Source organism: Cryptotermes secundus, unplaced genomic scaffold (genome assembly GCF_002891405.2).
Source record: "Cryptotermes secundus unplaced genomic scaffold, Csec_1.0 scaffold289, whole genome shotgun sequence".
Classification (NCBI taxonomy): domain Eukaryota; kingdom Metazoa; phylum Arthropoda; class Insecta; order Blattodea; family Kalotermitidae; genus Cryptotermes; species Cryptotermes secundus.
In genome coordinates this window covers 197,326-217,633 of record NW_019722431.1, presented here as the reverse complement: position 1 = coordinate 217,633, position 20,308 = coordinate 197,326, and the positions used below count along the sequence as shown (strand labels likewise).

At 39.8% G+C, this 20,308-nt stretch overlaps 1 protein-coding gene across 2 annotated transcripts; it reads left to right on the top strand.

The window, feature by feature from the left end:
- The first annotated feature begins 16 nt into the window (after window positions 1–16).
- On the top strand, window positions 17–19,921 carry LOC111861365 (serine-rich adhesin for platelets). 2 transcript variants are annotated; one of them, XM_023845866.2, is made up of 9 exons: window positions 17–3,226; window positions 3,448–3,507; window positions 4,132–4,317; window positions 6,622–6,727; window positions 9,119–9,259; window positions 14,063–15,674; window positions 15,767–15,965; window positions 18,591–18,739; window positions 19,692–19,921. In XM_023845866.2, exons 1-9 carry the CDS (start codon window positions 274–276, stop codon window positions 19,761–19,763), a joined length of 5,478 nt encoding a protein of 1,825 aa, XP_023701634.1. In that variant the 5' UTR covers window positions 17–273; the 3' UTR covers window positions 19,764–19,921. The 2 variants fall into 2 exon arrangements, with proteins under 2 accessions (XP_023701634.1, XP_023701635.1); XM_023845867.2 differs by lacking the exon at window positions 3,448–3,507 and having other exon boundaries at window positions 17–3,286.
- The last annotated feature ends 387 nt before the right edge of the window (window positions 19,922–20,308 follow it).

Below are 20,308 nucleotides of genomic sequence, written 5' to 3'. Positions count from 1 at the left end.
TCGTTAGTTCGTTAGTTCGTTAGTCTTGTTGAGCTGCTTAGCTGCTGGTAAAGAGCGGTAAAATATATAATGCAAATCAGCCTGATAATGTGTGTATGCAATTTGTATTTGAAAACAGTATTAATTATAATTGAAATTGAGTGTGTTAAAGCGTTGTGACGCAAAAGCAGAGTTTTAAGGCTCTGACTGATAGTGGTTACAGATGTTCTTTCCAGGAAGTCTTCCTTCTTTATTTACTAACCAATAATCGTAAATTTTTGCAAATATTTGTTTATGATGGATCCAGAATCATGTTATGATGAAAGAGTATGTGCAACATTGAACGCCGAAAAGCATGAGACAAGCTGTGCCAGTCAAGAGAGGCCTAGTGTCAGTGATGTTCCAGCATTAATACCAGCTTCACAAAATCGAATAGAACAGTATTCAAGTGTAGCTAGTGGTCAGAGCGTAACGCCAGCTGTAAGAACCAATCTTTTAACACAAGCTGTTGAGCGTTATAATAGATTGCATGACAGGCAGAATGCTTCATCCACAACCTGTGGCCCATGTAGTTTGTCATCTCGTACAATTTGCAGCATGCAAACCAAGGGGTCTCAACCAGAAAATTATATAGGTAACGGTAATTACTGTACTCAGGGTGTCAGACGTTTTGGTGTAGATGTTGAAGCAACACAACATTCTCAGAGTAGTAGTAAGAATTGCAATGAAGAGCGTCACAGAAATGTTATAGGGCAAGAAACTATGTATACACCGAATGCTTCTACAGCTGTTGTAGTAGAATCAGCTCCACAGGAAAGGGAACAGTCAGTTAGACCACCTCTTGTAGGCCAAGCTTCAGCTTGTGACAGTTCAACAGCAGTGCAAGATATGTTGTTGCCAGCCGTCGGTAATACAGGAGCAGAGGATAACTCTGATCATTCAGTTCAAGAGGACTTACTGCAACACACTTACACTGAAAAGGAAACTGATTATTCTGGAGCCATAAAAGAAACCCAGTTACATAAGGCATTTTGCTCTGGTAATAGTTCAACAGAAGATAAGGATTTAAAACTCTATTCTTGTTCACAAGGAAAAGAAGATAAGACAGAGGCTTCTAGAGATGTGAAAGTTTTGTGTGAAATAAAGGAAGATTTTGTCTGTGGTAGGGCTGCAGAGCCTCGAGACTGTCACGTTTCAGGTAGGGTGTTTATGGCAGTGCCATGCCCAGCTGACCCTCAGTACCAGACTTACATGTCATCAAGTCAAAATCAGGATAGTTCTGCTGTAGCAACTGAAGCAGTGGGAAGTGGTAGAGCCCCCTCACCTGCATCTGTCTCCAGTGTGACATCAAGCCGACGTCTAGAATGGGATAGTGGTGCTGATGTTGGGTATCAGAATTACCAACCTGAGAATGGTGAATCTTCTCCAAATGAGGGTCTCAGTACCATAGAAAGAATTGCTTTAGCAAGAGGTTGTTCTGCTGCATTGAGACTTGAACCAGAGGGTACATCTGGATCAGTGCAGCAGCTGAATACAGTACAATTTAAACCTGTTGCAAAAAGTTCAAAATTTGTTTGCAAGAAGCCATTGGCTGTATCAACACCTGTAGAATTTGGGCAGAGAGTTGCAAGCTGTGTAACAGGAACTGATAGTGAAAGTGAAATAATACCAGATGTGCAGTTGCAGGCAGAAAGGTGTATCTTTCATGGAGAGGAACACAGTTGTCATTTAGCTGAAAAGAAATCCACTTCTGTTGTGCAACAGAAGGTTCCGAGTTTACAGTTTAAAGGACAGGAAAGCTGCAGTGTTGTCTCCTCTCTGCGTGATCTCCGTGAACTTGGGCATCCTCGAGCAAGTAAGAACTTGCTTTGCCGAAGTCAGAGTTACCAGAGTTTGTTCTCAAAGGAAGATCACAAAACTAAGGCTTTTCAGGACTCTAATAATGGTTCATATCCTTTGCGGCATCAGCATAAAAGGAACAATGGTTTAACTGCATGTTCCCTATCATCATCTTCAGTATCTACCGTAGTCACAAACCATGAATGTACTAGGATACCAGATAAACCAATTCACACTTCAGAATTTCATGTGCCTGTTAGAAATTCTATTGGCATTCGGGTATCAGAAACTGAAAAAGGCCCTAAATCTCTGTGTGCCACACCAAATTGTAATCGGAAACATGATGACAGTGCTCTAAAACACGTTGCAGCCTTGAATCCTGAACAAGAAATAATGTTAGAGGGCACAGACTCAGACATAATTGACAAAACTGATAGTGCAGTGGAAGATGCAAGAACTGCTGAACATAATCCAAAACATATGTTTGTTTTGAAACAGAATTATGTTCATGTTTCAAAGGTACAGCCTCAAAAACAATCCTACCAAGAGATGAAACCCTGTAAATTACTACTGGATAACACAAAAATTGAAAATGGGGGTTCTGCGTTTTGTAAAGGCGTTCAGAAGAGAAGAAGCATTGAGTGTCAGTGGGGTTTGTCAGCAAATGGAGCACCACAGAAACTTACTGAGACAGCTGAAGGGAAATTAAACGATATTGGTAAACCGTCGTTGGAGAGGAACCAGAGTGAAGAAGACTCTACAGAAAAGAATTCTGGAACGTTAGATAGTGTAACAAGTAGCACACAGACAGCAGGCTCATGGTTTCTGGGGGAGACTCCCCAGTCAACAAATGAGAATCAAAATGTAAGTGGCCGAAGAGGTTCATCTGGTGTAGTTGGTAGTGCAAACAGTTTCGAATATCTTCCTGGCCATGTTTATGAAAACAATACACTTGCACTTGATAAAAACTTGTATAGAAACACGACTGCAGGATGTTCGTTTGCAGAAAGTGCATCATCTCAACCAGTGGCAAGTTTTGCAGACAGTAAATTTGAAGCCAGTAATGACATGTCCTGGGGGTCATCTGTTTCAAGCTCTTTCATTAGGGATATTGAAAAGGGTATATCTATGCTTAAAGATCTTTTAAATGCAAAATCATACAATTCTGACAAGAAAAAGAAGCTTATGCGACAAGTGGTGAATAGGCTGATTGAAACGAGTGATGCTGAAGGTAAAGTAGTACTGGAATCGAATGTAGCGTGGGTGCCTCCCAAATCACATTCAGCTGCTTGTGTAAACGGTCACGCTGTCCAGGAGGCCAGTCAGGAAGTTGTGAGTGGTGGACGTAAGATGAGAAGAACAATGGAGAGGGGAGAGGTGTCAGGTGAATCTGGCGGTGAACAGCAAGGTGGCAGCAACCCTCGGCTACACCAGACATCTCTTGTAGCTGACAGAGGTACTCAGTCAGGTAATGCTCTTAGATCGTGGTTATATTCAGTACCACCCACTGTCTGAGCTATATTTTCACATGCAGTGTATTAGGAGCTGGCTGTCATCTTGTCTTCTGATGTTGCATTGTAACATAAACCCCAGGTGTAGACAGTAGGATATGGGCACCACATTGNCAAGGTGGCAGCAACCCTCGGCTACACCAGACATCTCTTGTAGCTGACAGAGGTACTCAGTCAGGTAATGCTCTTAGATCGTGGTTATATTCAGTACCACCCACTGTCTGAGCTATATTTTCACATGCAGTGTATTAGGAGCTGGCTGTCATCTTGTCTTCTGATGTTGCATTGTAACATAAACCCCAGGTGTAGACAGTAGGATATGGGCACCACTGAGAAGCTCATGTGAACATGGTAATGAACTTTTTGCTTCATATTAAGGGAGGGATATCTTTTGTAGCTGAGCAGCTGTTAGCTTCTCAGGAAGGACTCCTCTGCATATAGTGAGATATTCAAATTGATTTCATCAATGTATGTATTAGCATAGTTGGTATAGTGACTGTCTGGGCTGAACGACCGAGGGGTCAGAGTTCGAGTCCTGGTAAGGTCAGAATTTTCTCTTCTTCATATCGTCCAGACCAGCTCTGGGGCCCACCCAGCCTTCTATCCATTGGGTACCGAGGGCTCTTTTCCTTGGGGTAGAGTGGCATGGATGTGAAGCTGACCACTCACCTCCAACTAGTGCCGAGGTCAAGAAAATCTGGATCTATACATCCACTCCCCCATACGTCTTCATGGCATAGTGCTCAGTTAAGCACAGGGACAACTTTACAGGAGCTATATTTATGTGAACCCTGTTATGCAGTGCTGTCTGAAGCTAGTGGACCGTCCTCTCTGTCAGTAAGTCGTGCAGACAGCAGGGCTGAGACAACCACAAGTACCACACAAGGGCGTGCTGGTTCTTCGTCAACTAATTCCACATTCCCTAGAAACTGGAAAGAACTAACCACACAGTCAGAAAGAGAATATGAGCAGTGCAGGCACAAGCCAGGTAAGTGAAGTGTCATACTTTCCAACTTATTGTATTTGGTCTCAGTTTGATGTCCTTAAATATTTTATAGTGATACTGTGGCATATTTGCTCAAAGCAGGTATTGTGGAACCAGGAGAGACAACCATTACTAGACAACTGCTTTCTGAGCACATAACAATACCAGGGCCATTGCTAAGCGACATGAGCATGCAATGATGTAGGAACTGTTGGAAGCAGTATTTTCTGTGTGGTCTGTGCTAAGACTACATAAGGAGTCAGTTGTGCGTTGTTTGTTAGCTCAGCTTGGTAGCCAGTTAGTTCAGCAGATGGAAGCCAGTCGAGAATTCACATCTGAAGTTGGAGGTTGGCAGTTGGAAGCCAATCCAGCCAGGGAAATAGCAGCTGAAGGAAGTACCAGCTGCAGCCAGCAGTCAGAGTATGAGGTTGGCATGAGATGGCCGCCAGCCTGTGAGAACATGATCCTGGGAGCAGAGGAACATCTGCTGTTGGAAGCTGCTACCAAGCAACGTGACTGAGGACACTGGTCTGTTTGATAGTGATCTGTGAAATGTAGTCACAAGCGGTAAAAGTGTCCAGTAAATTCAGTTGTCAATTCAAAACCTGTCTGTTGTCACTCAAATGTGTAACAATACACTACGTTTCATATGTCACACATGAGCTCCTACAGTTCATATCCACATCCGTCAGCCAACAGCAAACAAACATCAAGCAACAACAGAAAAACCAACCAGAAAAACTTCAGCAAAACACAGAACAAGAAACAGCTGAATCAGAATATCAGTCTTGAAGTTAACATGAATCGTATTAATAACATTGGCTCCAGCCATAATTTTGATGTGAATTTAAAGAAAATTTTAAACAGCTTTAATTCTCTTAAGTAATTCAGAAGTTGTACTCCAGTTGTCTATAATGACTGTACAACTGATGGTGTGTCAGTTCACAGAATAGAACACACAACTCGTGTAAGCGCCTGAGGATGATTGTGTAATTGTCAGTGTGTTGTGAACTGACAGTTTGGTGGCCGGTGTATGATCACAACATTGTGATTGGTTAACCAGAGAGTATTGCTGACATGTTGCACACAGAAGACGGTTCAGAGTACTACATTGTATAACATTTCCTTCCAATATACCATGAATTGGGAAGATTAAAAATGCATTAAGAATTTAGGTGGAAAGACTTGAAAAGAAACCTGTTGGGAGCCCAAAACACAGATATGAAAATGTTTTAATTGTGTTTCATTTAGTGACACTGCTAAGTATTCCAGTTTTCACAGTGTCAGTTGGTAGGATAATTAGTGAGCAGTGAATTGGAGACGATGTGGAAAGAAGTGATCAAGGCTTACTTTGAGGTACTATCCTAACATTTGCCTGGTGTATCTGAGGAAGCCCATGAAAGATCTCAGTCAGGGTAGTCTTTTTTTTCAGGCTGGTAAAATGTGGGAATGGACAGTATAAAAATAGTGTGAGTGTCTGGTCTAGATTCAACTGGCACAGGGATTTTGTGATCACAGTGATGAACTTGGTGTTTATAAAGGTGTAGAATTTCTTGACCAGGTGAACGACTGTCAACTTTTCAAGAATAGCCGTGCAGTATGGAGTTTGGTAGTCACATTTTACACCAAACCCCCCAGATGTTTGGATGATCATGGTAGAAATATTAAACTGAATCTCATGGAAATTCATTTTGGTTATGAAGATTAAATTGAATGAACAATGGACAAGATGCATTGCCTGATATTTATTTTAGAGCTGTGTGGGATTTGGGCTACTCATGGCAGTCAGATAAGAAGCTGTGCAGTCAGGTCGAAATAAAGTTCCACTTTAGTTGAGTCTGCACTATAATAATTTCCCTTTAATATGTAGTTATTCCCCAGGGGCTTTTCTGATGCTCAGGAGTGTCTGCCTGGTTCTGAAAACCCGTTTTCACCCCTGTCTAGAACTTGTGCAGTGTTGATTGTGTGTTATCAGTATGTTTTCATAGTGTGGTGCTTACGCATGAGAATAACCTGAAGTTTACAATCTTCTGGTTTGTGACATGTAATTTGGCCGATAGGTACCACTACTTTGGAGGAATATGTCACCTTATTTTCACTTTTCTACCATGAAGATGGAAGCAACAGATTCCACCAAAATCTTAGTACCTATGTACCAAACTATATGGCATCACATCTCAGAGGAGATCATAGCCCTCAGTCTGAGAACCATAGATCTTGGGGATAACTTTACTTTCCTACTCTCAAGTGTCCTGTGGTGTGATTGCATGTGTGTGAGAGGCTTATATGATTGATTCATTTTTACAGGGCGACAAAGCATCAAGTCAGTACTACTCAGCCTCTGTGAGACAGAAAGAGAAAGCCAGCTGTCCTGGATTTGCACGGAAATTCGTCATCTGAACAATCTGAAACAGTTGGGTAACCTTGAGGTTTCATTTTGTTGTGTGGTGGTAATTCATGACCTTTCCGTATCTTATATCAGTCTGTAAACTGTGTACTGAAAGAACTGCCACAACACAAGAAATGAAGATTAAACCACTGATGACATAATACAGCAAACTCTCTGTCATCTGGCATGTGTTGAGAATGGGATGGTTATGTGAATATTGTAGTTGGATGAGGACTATTACAGAACCCATTTATCATGTATTTTTCACCCTTCCTCAGTGTTCCAATATTTCCATTTTCTGTTTCGAAGTTAAAACCACACACTCTCACTTTAGTTCTTGTTCAGGAGTCCTTCCAGAGGTCATAGCATATAGATGGGTGAAAATCTGACTAACATCTATTGTAATCGCTGAATGTCAGTATGTCTGTAATGGTACCTGTTCGAGGGACTATGTCAGACAGTGCTATTAGAGCTTCTGTCATCATGTCCTGGCCAGCCTTAACCTTTAACGTACGGACTTTTAAATTGCCGGCAGCCCTCTGCGGCCGGTATTTAAATCACCCTAATTAATTAACATTGCAAACTTTCAGAAAAAATACATTTTTCCGTTCTATACAACATAGAAATACAAACTAAAAACAGCCTGAAAGACAATAACATTTTCTACATATACACAAAAGAACAATTTTTACAAACGAAAATTAACTGTGATTATTTTGTCATGAAGTGCAAAATATAATCTTTATTATGTATGTTATGAAATTCCAAAGGACTTACCCGTTGTTTTTTCTTCAACCTTGAATCATGGTGATATTGTAAATATAATCACACTGTGTACAATAATATTTTGTTCAGACTGTACACGAGTTTTGAACTGCGTCACTTCACAGTTTATGATACACTCTGATGCGCAGTCCGCCTCACACAAAGTGGCATTGCGCTTTTTACAATAGAAGAGTGTGCTCCTGCTTTTCTTATTTAGTGAAACACACTACGTCTTTGTTTCTCTTTGGTTGGCCAGTGTTGTGAATGTTTCACCTCCAGTCGACTCAGTTGGGCTCCAGATAACCTTGGCCTCCCGCCAAGAAACGCCACTGACCGTGATATTTGCTTTGTGCAATTGAAGAATCGTCTTGGGGGAATGGGGTTCTAACAAAATCAAATAAATTATGTTGATTGACAAAGCGACACTCTCACCTATTAGTAATACTCGCAAAATAGTGATGCAAAGTAATTATAATACTAGTCGAAAAGGGTGTCAGTCCGACACTGATACTGAAAGTCACAGTGGCAAAGATGCCTTTTGCTCACAAAGTAATACTGGCTCGGTGGGTTTATACCTCTTCCAAGACGCAAAATAAAAATGATATATAAAGAAATATATGCCAGTCTGACACTGACTTTCTAACTGATAAAGAAACATTAGACAATCCGACACTGAATTCCTGACTGATAATTCGCCACTGAAAACCAATCCTTGAATGTGTCAAACTTTCTTGAAGGCTCTGGATGCACTCATGTGCAAGCACCGATAAATATTTCCTCATCAGTTCTTGAAACAAAGCTGGGCTATATTTGGCTGACGAGGTCATAAACAGTCATATCTAAACATAAATAGTTTTGAAACCAGTACCGTGATAAACGATTTCATTGTTCAGAGCTAAGGAGTGAACCACTGAGATGACCTTACGAGCGTTTGTTTTGGTTTCAAACCCAAGGTCAAAGTGCCAGGAGTCCCAAAGAGAGCACGTGTCCTGCCGTATATATATGTATATATATATAATATTCGGCCAACTCGGGTTGCTGCTTGCTGCGTATATATATATAACATTTGGCCGTTAAAGGTTAATGTCTTCCCAGTCCCCTGTTTGGTGGGTACTAAGGGATCTTTTGCAGGTAACCACTAACAGTCTGTTGCAAATGTTAAAAATCCACAGTGCTTGACCTCTGTTCTTCCTGTAGTTAGTGTAATGAACATAGGCATATTGTAAAGGAAAATGAGCTTCCATGTCTAAGTGCCATACTGTGATAGTATAGATGTAGAAAGCTTTTAGCTGCTTTAATCTCAAGAAGAGAACGCCTAGTAAGCATTGTATAGGGGCTTATCTGTACCTCTGTGCTTTTATTTTAAATATTGTTTTCTATACACTTAATGCGATCTTCTGTTTTTGGAAAGAGACTATCCAGGAAAAGTGATAATGTGGTAGTTTTTCCATTTGCTTTCCACATCGCAGTACAGCAGCCGTTCAAACCACTCTGGTCACGCCTGTTGCTATACGAACTTGAACCATCTCGAGCATCATTTGTTCTGTGCTTCAAGTCGCTACTGATGACGCTGCTTCCGGCATCTGTCGTCTGACAGATTACTGATGAATGAATGAATACAAGTAAAATGGAATTTATTGTTAATTGCAGATTACTGGAGAAACAGAAGAAACTGGGAAGTGATCTTATGGACCTTGAGATTCAGACTTATGGAGGAACCCATAAGAAAAGACGAGATCCTGTATCTTCCCAGAAGAGCAGTGAAGTTAGTGCTGAGCCTGAGTCAGTTAGGTGAGGTGTCCTTGTATGTTGTCATATATTGCAAAATATTGTCGTGTGTTGCCTATGTAACGTGACAAATTAATTCACGCAGGTCTTGGATTTAGCAAATAAGTTTATTAGCCAATCCCCTCTGCACTTCCAGGTACAATTATCATCCACTTATAATGTCAGACGTTTCTTACAACACTGATATAGTTACTTCTTGCACTGCTAATCTCAGTGAAGTCTTGTGTTCCCTCAGAGCTACCTGAAGACTGGCTGCTCTTCTAAGGTCAGCTACAAAACTGCAAACTGCACTTGAATTGTTGAAGCTGGAGTCTTATATAGCCTGCTTTAGTTCGGAATATAGCGCACCATGTAGGAGCCTTTGATCTCGAACGCTGTTATTCAACGAACCTTTTTGTTCTCCCTTCATCTCCAGGGAATAGTGTTTGTTGCTTAAGGTATTCCTAGGCAACGGTCTGCTGGTATTGTGTTTCCATGGAAGTATACCTTCTTATTGCAGCCATTGCCTAGGAAATCAACCATTCTGGATTCCTGGCATGCCACAATATTTTACCAGTTGTTTGTATGGTCCTCGTCTTACTGTGAACATAGTAACATACTAATGTTAGTGCTCAGAACAATATTTTGACCTAAAAGGAATGAACTCCGTAAGAGGCTTAGGGCACTACATAATGAGAAGCTGAGTGATTCATATAGGTCATCTAGACCAGTGGTTCTCAACCTTTATGAGACTGCGGCCCAGTAAGTTCTTTTTTATAAGACGAGGGCCCAGTCCCAACAAATTTACTCGTAAATACCTTTCCAGTTTTGTTAAAGTTCATGCATGAAGCTAATGTAATATTAGTAATTAATTATAGCATAATGATAAAGAATATTAGTACACTTATGTATATGGTGTGGCATGTTGATAAACATAAAATTACATTTAAATTAGTTATCAATCACTGGACTAATGAAATCAAGTAGCATTTTGTAACTTCCTCAGACCAACATCATTAAATTAATTTGTGCTAATTTTCATTGACATATCCCATGCTGATCACCAAAAACTTATGTTATTCAGCGTAAAATTGATTATTGTATTATTAAATTGATTTTAATGATGTTGGTTTGAAAAAAATGGCAGTGAGAAAAATATTTATGCTTTGTAACTCGCCATAGAAGTCAGCTGAGTAGGGGAAGAAGCACTAGGATGTCAACTTGCCGGTGAAACAGTTATCACATACACACACCAAATAATTATATAGTATGTGAAGTATGTAATTTGATAAATAAAAATGTATGAATCTCTCAATTCTAAACACTACTTCCAACACTAATTAATATTTTGATTTAAAGATGCAGCACTTTAACACAGCAATTATAAGTTATTGGAAAGTTAAACTTAGTTTCTTTTATCACAACTGAGTTTGGAAGGTTTTAGTTAGGCTAGTGAGACTTCTGTTTCTGTTTTCCGTCCGTTAGCTTATTAATTCTGGGATGAATTGAAGTGAGAGCCAAACGGAGACAGTCAGAAAGTTGCAGGCAGTTCCTCTGTTTCGTTTTAAGCACAGTCATGGCAGAAAATGCAGTTTCACAAAGATATGTGGTGGAAAAACAAAGAAGAAACCTCACTGCTATTTCATGTAAATTTGGATATTCATTTTTCATTCTTATCCAGAATTTCGAATTACTCGTAGTATTAAAAGTACTTTCCAGTCCTTTGTCCGATGATAATTCAATAAGTTGAAGGGTTTCTTCATGGGAAAGGGCTGTCTCTTTGTGTTCAACAAAAGGGTTCACAATCCACATATTTTGCCTCCGGGGATCCTTATGTTCGGGATAATATTTTTCAAACGACAACAACAACATCTTCAAGTGGGCTGCAGTAATATCTGAAACTGAATTCTGTGAATAGAAATCATCTGCTTCCATAATATAATCTGAGTACGACTGAAACATTTCATTGTTTCCTTCTGCAATCATATTAAGCCAGAGTTTGAGTTTCTTTTTGAATGATTCGATCTTGTTCCACGCATCAAATATTGCTGTATCTGGACCTTGAAGTTTTAAATTCAACTCGTTCATGTAAGAAAATATGTCGCTGAGATACCCCAGCCCCGCTACCCATTTCTTATACTGGAAATAATGGGACTGGTTACTTTTCTTGTCAATTAGAAAGATCTTGACTTCCTTTCGGAGTTCATATAACCGCTTGAGAACTTTACCGCTTGACAACCAACGAACTTCCGAATGGAAAAGAAGATTTTGATTATCAGAGCCCATTTCATTGCACAATGCTTTTAACATTCTTGTATTAAAGCACTGCTTTTTATATGATTAATAATCTTAACAGATTGAGACAGGACATCATTAAGCTCAGGTGCCATTTCTTTGGAGGCCAGGTTTTGCCTATGAATTTAGCAATGCGTTGACACTAAGTTATTGCCCGCCATATCCTTAATTTTAGTGACCTAACCTGAATTTCTACCTGTAAGACAGGCAGCACCGTCAGTGCAAACTCCAATGCAATTTTTCCATTCGAGACCTCTCTCTTCAATGAAACCATTAAAACTTTGAAAATTTCACTGCTGGTAGTGTGTTTAGGTAATTCAGAAACACTTAAAATGTCTTCGTTCATGTCACTCTCATCATGGTCAATATATCGTACATATGTAAGTAAAATGCTGCTGTTCTGAATGTGTGTAGATTCGTCCAGTTGTAATGCAGACAATTTCGATTTTTTTAATTTTTTCAGTGACTTGCGTTTCTGTATCTTCTGCCATATTAGATATCCGCTTACCAACTGTATCATTTGACAATGGGATGTCTTTCATTTTACTTGCCGCAGACTGGCCTCATACTTCATTACAAGCAGCAATCAAAGAAGGCTTAATGAGTTCTTCCCCAATGGAATATGGTTTTTTACATTTAGCTGTCTGTATTGATATTAAGTAGGATGCCGTCAGAAGTGAAGTGTCAGTGATTGAGGCTTGGTAAATAACTTTCTTTTCTACTTTAAGTGCATCTCTTTTACGCATAAAGATTCAATGGGTTTGTTGACTAGATTGGAATGTCTTGTGTTGAGTTGTCGGGTAAGTCGCGATGGCTTCATAGCTTCGTTTCCCAGAACAGTAGCACAAATGACACATTGAGGTCGTGGCAATTGGTCAGTGTTAGGGCATTATATGGAACCAAATTTTAAGTAGCTGTCCATGTACTTACGAATGGATGCAGACTTTTTCTTCTGTGTGCTGGTGGTTTTCCCTTCATTTTGTACACCTAGAGGTCGCTATGTAGGCTTGAGGTGGATGAATCACTACTTGTTGCATCACAAACACCTTCAATACAAGATTTCTTAACACCAACATTGAACAAAGTCCCCTGTCTCTTATTTATATTAAAATTTAGATCACTCAGGTTTCGAAACAAGCACTTACACACTGAAATGCGAACTTGTGAAGAAACAGTATTCAGTATTACTAGATTTGAGAACTGGATACAGACTGCCTTGATCTTCAATTTCAGTGGAAACATTTTCTTTATACTTCCTTGCTGATTGGTCACTGACATTTGCAACACAGATGTTTTGCTCAGTTCTGAGAACAGAGGATATACCGCCCATTGTTGTAATTGGCTTGCAGGCGATATTTATGACTGCTCATAAACATCGGTATTGCCTTTCCCGAATGTTGAAAGATTTGGATGTCTGAAAATTTCCGATCATTCATGAATACTTCCATGTTTAAAAATATGCGGCTTGGTCACTGACATTTGCTACACAGATTTTGGTGTTCTGTGTCTGAACTTCTCAACACACATATTATTCTCCTCAGAATATTTCCACTATAAAATATTTAGTCATGAAAAATGCTTAGAAAATGAAAATGACAAATTCCAGAAGAGCCTCTTGTGGCCCAGTATAATTGATGCCAGGGCCCACTACTGGGCTGCGGCCCGGCAGTTGAGAAGCACTGATCTAGGCCACCAGAATAGTGATGTCTAGGCGGCTGCGAGGGCCAGCGATTTAGCTTCTGTGGGGAAGAAGACAAATATAAATACAGTGTTGTGTTTGGGAAGCCTGCTGGAAAGCACTAACTTTGAATGCCGAGAAGGAGATAGGTGGATACTATTAAAATGGATAGAAATAAGTGAGTTTACAGTGTAGTGTGAACTGGATTAGGAACATGTCCAGTGACAGGTTCTGGTGTTAGCAGTGCTGGACTACAGGCATGGTAGAGTTGAGGTATAGCTCACATATTCTTAGCCACAGCAGTGGATGAAGATGAGTGGTCACCTGTTTTGTAACCATTTGAAAGACTACATGGTGTCAACACAGAAGACCACAGTCTACACCAAAACTACCAAATTTTCAGCCTACAGCCACAAGAGTACCCTTCAGTTCCGAAAATGTGTGTTGATGCTTTCCTTCTCTTTATTGAAGGTGAACATATGCTGGTGAAAATACTTTACAAAGAGTGCTAACTGAATACCCTGTGAAATTATTTTATTGATATCATATGGCATCTAATAAACAACTTAGAAACATATGAAATTTTTATAACTCTGTGATCATATGCAATATCAGTACTATCTAAAAAATCTTAGCTGCTGATTGGTAAGCACTGTTGACCTGGTAACACTGTTTGACAGCCTTATTATGCCTGGAACACATTTGTGTTGCCCAACCACTCAGGTTACAAGTAGTGATGTAAGACTATGTATGAATAGATGTGTAAGGTACAATGAGGCCCCACAGTGGTCTGAAGTTGTTCAGTTGCTGTGAGAACCTCAGGTCTCATTCATAATTGTATTGCTTTATTTCAGGTCGGATGGTACATACAGTAGCAGTATTAGAGAGGCACATCTCAAAGAAATTGAAATTGAACGTAACAGATCAGTTAGAACTCATCGTTACAAACATATCAAGCCAAGTATGCAGTTGATGAGCCCTAAAGTACCAGAGAAGCACAGTGGAACTGATAAGTTCTCAGTAAAAGTACCTCAGAGTTCATCAGACTCAGATATGAAAACAGTTGTTTCAAACAGAAAGGATGTTTTTACTCAATTTCCTACATCAGCTAAATTATGCAACATAGAAATCAATGATAAATTACGGGTGGAAGAAAAAGGAATTCAGGCACCTACATCATCAAATGTGTCAACAAATGGGGATACATATGAACTGATCGGTGGTGTATTATCAGACAGCACAGCTTCTGGAAGAATTAATGTGTTCATGCAGACCAGAGATAAGAAGTTTGTAACAAAGGAAGATTCTCAAAGATCACAGGTGATCAATAAATATATAGCAGAAGCATCAAAATCTAATGAATTCAGAAAAGCTAACGTGAAACAGTCAGAATTGAATGAAAGCACACCTTTATGTTGCTGTGAATGCAAGAAACTTCTGGGTGAGATCAGTTCAGATCTCAGATCTACAAAACAAAGATCTGTAGGTAATTCTGTTGAACGTCATATGAAGATGAACAGCCTTGTTGATAAACAGAAATATGTTCCATCTTCAGGTAGAAAAACACAATCAAAAAGTGTGGATAACAGTTCTGCCAGAAGTTGTACATTCTCTTCTTCTGGAACGATGGGTGATGCCATTGAATTAACTCATGATTCAGATCACGTGCAGACATCAGTAGCTACTGAAACAACTGGGAATACTGGAGTGCAAACAACACAGCCACTAAGTTCACTGCCTCTGATACGACCACAGTGGTATTCAGTGGTCAGTCAGGGGACACAGAAATTGTCGAGCAAAGTAGAAAATGGTATAGATGCAAGTCTTAAGAAGTGTCCTTGTTGTGGTGCTTCTGAGGATAAGACTGACTCCATTTTAATATCATCACATAGTACTGCTGGTGAGTGGAAATGCTACAGGTGTTTGAAGAAGGAGCAGGATAAAAGGCACAATCGGAAATGCCAAATTTGTGGTGTGTTAGAATCAGAGCAAAATGGCATTGCAGACTGTGATACAGTGTGGAAATGTAGCGACTGCTTAGCGAAGCTGTTGGATAAAGGAAAGCCAGTGTTGGATAAAAGCATTCAGTGTGGACTTCAGAAAGGCTGTGAGAATGTTAAAGAAAAACAGGGAGATGCTGGTATCAGTAGCAGTAGCACGACTGCTATGAAGGCTCCTGTTGGATATGTTGTAACCATTGAGACAGCTACAGATTCAGTCTCTTCTGTGGCAGAAAAGTCAGAAAAGAAGCCACTGGAAAAAATCAGAATTAAAGTTCCTGGAAAGAAGAGGCGTTCAGTCTCATCCAAGAGAAAAGAGAAGGAAAATTTAAAAACAGGTTTTTCAAACTCAAGCATGAAGTCATCTAAGCAAAAGCAAAAGCCAGCAGGAAGCACAGAAAACAGATCTACAACTGATTGTGCAGTTATGAGGAACAAACATTATTCAAGAGAACATACATTGCAGGTACACATTTGTGATAGAGCTGTAGAAGCATCTGCTAGTCTAGAAAGAATACTGTTGTTGTCACAGTCACTTACATTTGCTTTTCCTAACAGGAATATCTTGCAGCAAATCGTCCTGACTTTATTCAGAGTGCTGAGTACCGTAGACAGTGCCTTGATGAGCTCTCATACTTACGAGAACTTAGACAGAAGAGCAAACAGAAGCTGTTGGCACTTGCAAGCAGCACGTCTCATTTTCGTGGAGACAGCACTGAGTTGATCAGTACAGGACCCTTACCTCCTCCACCACTGGGTAATGTAAATTCATGAATATTCCTTTTACTTCAGGATTCTACATCTGATATCATAGACGTTTTTGTATGTGTGCTTTTGAGCCCCTCCTCTCGTCACACAGCCAGTGCCCATCACATAGCCAGCTGCTGTCTTTACAGTCTTGTTGTCCATCAGGACTTCCAAGTAAAGTTGTGCTTATTCTTAATTAAGTATGAAGATGTGTGGGGTAGTGGGTGTGTAGATCCATGTATTCTTAACATTGGCACTAAGTGAAAGTAAGTGGTAACTTAATATCATGGGGACTTACCGCCTGGGGAAGAGTATGTGGTACCTGTTGGACAGCAAGCTGGGTAGGCCCCAGAGTCAGTCTGGACACTCTAAGAGGGGACAGATCTTTTGACACTACAGGGAATTGAATCCTTATTCCTCAGCCATTAAGCCTGTCACTGGTGCACATCATAATCTATATGTAATATTGTAATGGTGCTGCTGGTTGCAGGTAGTAGTAATTCTTTCAGTTGGTGGATCTGGCAGCAGTAGTCTGTCGTCATTTTGATGAGGAACGTTTATTTAGAAGAGCTTCTTGAATCCTGTATTTGTATCTTCTCAGAATTGGATATTCTGATTGGATTGTGAGTCCTTAGTAAATACATTCATATACATATTTGCTATGTATTAACATTCTTTTATTGTCCTTTATATGTATGTGTTACATCAAGTTATAATATTTATGTACCTTGCCTCTAAGTAGATTCTAAAGGGTTCTGCCAATGATGTAACACTGGGATGATCTTCAAAATTAAGCACCCTCTTAGTAGTTTACTCATGAGAACCAGGCTTGAAAGATATCCACAACAGATGGCACAGTGCATCTACAGGATTCCCAGTGAATGTGGCAAGAGCTATGTTGGTGAAACAGGCAGACCTCTAGCCATGCCGCTCTGTGAACACAGTCTCAATCTCAAAGAGGGACCTCTAGGAATCTCAAAATTAACCCAACATGACTATGAAGAGTGTCATAGAGTAGGCTGGGATGAAGCTAGGATTTTGGAAATTGAAAATAACAGCAGGTATAAGAAATACAAGGAATCGGCCCATATGGTGTTCTTAATCCATCTGGCCAACCCAGCCTTAACAACATTTCTCCCATCTGGATTCAGTTTTTACTCAACAAATGGTGCTAGTATTAAGCACAAAATTCTCCATTTGATCCTATGCCTAGATTTTCATGGACATGGTTTATTGCAGAAAATTTGTCACCTCCCTTTCTGTCTTAGTTTTGGGTCCATGCATGCTGTATCATAATTTTTATTGCATGTTTTACTGTTATCTAGGCTGCACCATAGCTCAAGCGGTTAGTCGCTGGTTTCCCACTGCGGCAGCCCGCGTTCGATCCCGGGTCTGGTCAAGTGGGATTTGTGGTGGACAAAGTGATGCTGGGGCGGGTTTTTTCTGAGTACTTCGGTTTCCCTTGCTAGTCTTCATTCCACCAAATTCTCCATCATCATAATCACCCAGGGCAGGCTACAATAGGCCAATGAGAGGCCGCCGTGCCGAGTGGACCAAGTTGGACTCCACCCCCCACTAAGTGAATTTAAATTTGTTTTCTGTTATCTCCCTTTGACAGGTATTTACATAGCTGTAGTTATATGGGTTGTTCGGTGATTGAGGTAAGCTCTTTGTAAGGGATGCAACAGAGCAGGTGTCTGCCCCCCTCACCTGAGGACAGAAACATCCAGTTTTCAAAACGTGTTCTTTAGTTTCTAGAATACTGGACGCTGGACAATGTCCAAAAATCCAGTAATTCTTATTGTTTCCAAGCTCATTTCCTGATGCATTGTTTATAATTCCATAGCTCACCTAGGCCACATGGTAACCTGCTTTGAGAAGATAGAATGTTTCTCTTTCAAAACAGTTTTCAGCTTATGGTTTTTCTTGTATCACTTTTAGCTAGTTTATGGACATACATAGTTTTATTAGCTGTTCATTTCTTTACTGTGAAATACTGCAGACTGCTAGTATACAGCCAGAAGTTTCAGGGGTTGGAGTTGAGCCGGTTGCAGATTTCCTGTGATTATAAATGGTAATGGGAAAATAAATTTCAGTTCAGTTTAAGTTGTATTCAGGGTTCTCACAATGATGATGTTAGCAGTGCTATGTTCTGGGATGTCATGCCATTTAGTCTTGGAGTGCCCTGAAGAGGGCAGGGTGTGTGGGTGTAACAGCCTGGTGGAGACTTCTAATCATGAGGAATCCTATGAAGGAGGCTTTGTGCATTCTTTCAGGATGTTTTAATGGCTTTCACAAGCAGAACCAGCTTGTTTGTTCATACTGTTCGGACAGAACTGATCTCATTGGTCTCCTTGAAGATACCCTTCATATATCTGGAGTTTGGGGAGAGACTGCTGTGTTCTGGAGAGGAATATGATGTCATGCCCTGCTGTGGCTGACTTAGCTGAACAGATCTTGCTTCACTGACAACTTTCAAGGGAGATATTCCTTTTGTAAATTGAGCATGGTTCCTTATTTAATGACACTGTCAATGTTGAAACTAATATTGTGTGTAAATTGAGGAATTGTCAAAGTGACATGAATTCAGATAGCTAAAAACATAGGGCTTCTATATAGATGTCAAATGTTTCAGCTGTAAAGAGAATATTCAGCCAGCGCACAATGCGCGCACAGACAGAATGCAAATATCGCAACCTGCCAGAAGTGCTCAATAAGAAAATAGATAGGAAGAGGAAAGAGGACTATCGCACCAATAGACTCATGGCTGAGATTTTTGCGAGGGTGAGTATGAGAACCTCAGATGCATCTAGTGATTCTAATTTTCCTTATTTTCAAAGAAAGACAGTCCTGTGCTGTGAGGATGCCCATGTGACCATCTTATCTCCTGAAATACATCTGAAACAGCAGATCATGAATCCTGGTATGAATATTAATACCATTAGTGGTCATCATAACCTTTCTAGTTTCCAGTTTCCTGTATGAATGCTATATATCAACATGACTACTTACATTTTGTGTGGTAATAGATCTTTGAAAAACATACTACTTTTATTCAGGTAATATCTTTATATGATGTAAAGCAGCAATGTGGTGCCCTCGTGTAATATGTGTCTAGCTTCTGGTTCAAAGTCTATAGCAGTACACCATATCAAGTTTGGTATGGAGATAGATCATAAATATAGCTACAACTGTTATACAAAACATTTTCTTTATATGTTAAGAGTTACAGGCATAGCTGTATCATCTGTGAATATTTCATGAAAATTTAAGATTATAATAATATGTACTAGTGGAAATTAAGCATAAAAATGTATCACTGAATTGAATGACTATAAATCTATAGTTCTTCCTAGGCTTAATTATATAATAGCATCATGGTTTCTACGCTGAGTTCCATAAGGTTCAAGCCAGAAGTGAAGGAGCCCCTGACTAAGGACCCAGTTGATGGTAACGTCATGACTAGTTGAGCCTGTTATACATCTTGGGGGCTGTGATGGATGAATATTGAGCATTGGTGGAATGTTGATTGCTGGGATAACTGAAGGAATTGAAAAACACTTCTGTGACATTTTGTTCAGAAATCACATATGGACTTCCTAGAACTAAACCCAAGCCACTGTGAAGAACTATGGCACACAGCACTGTTTGTGTATACAAGTAATAACTTATTTTTATGTTTCTCGTAAATTGTGAAGTGACACCATGTTTCTGACATGTCATTTCTTGTTTTCAGAAACTGCAGAAGAGAGTGCTGAAGGGTGATGTAAATCTCTCCAACAGCAGGAGTGTGATTTCCAATATATGAAATGTTGTTTTCCACTTGGTGCTGGTTTATTTGTGTTATGACAAGAGCCACGTTTTAGCTCCCCAGTGTTTTATATGTACCTAAAGATGCATCATATCAATTTCTTTTTGTATTAAAAATAATTACAAGGCAAAAAATATATTAATATTGCTCCTTCATGTATTCTGCTTCATCATCATTTTCCTTTGGCTGTAGTTATCACTAGGACCCAGATCTTTATGCACTAAAAACACTTAAAATATGCACTAAAAAGCGGGAAAATATGCACCAAAATAAAACAATATGCACTTAAGAAACAGGTCACTTTATTCACTCACCTATTTACATATATCATTCACTGCAGAAAGTAGCATCACAATGGGCAACTTTCAGTGTTTTCTGGAGACAAACTACGTCTGTTGTCCGTCAAAATGAGTTTATAGGCCAAGAATGATCTTTCTACAACAATTGACATGATTGGACAGGATCTATACACTGGCGCTGAAGATTCGGAACATTCTACTGGCAAAGATACCCTAATTCCACCCAAGTACTGACTGACTGAA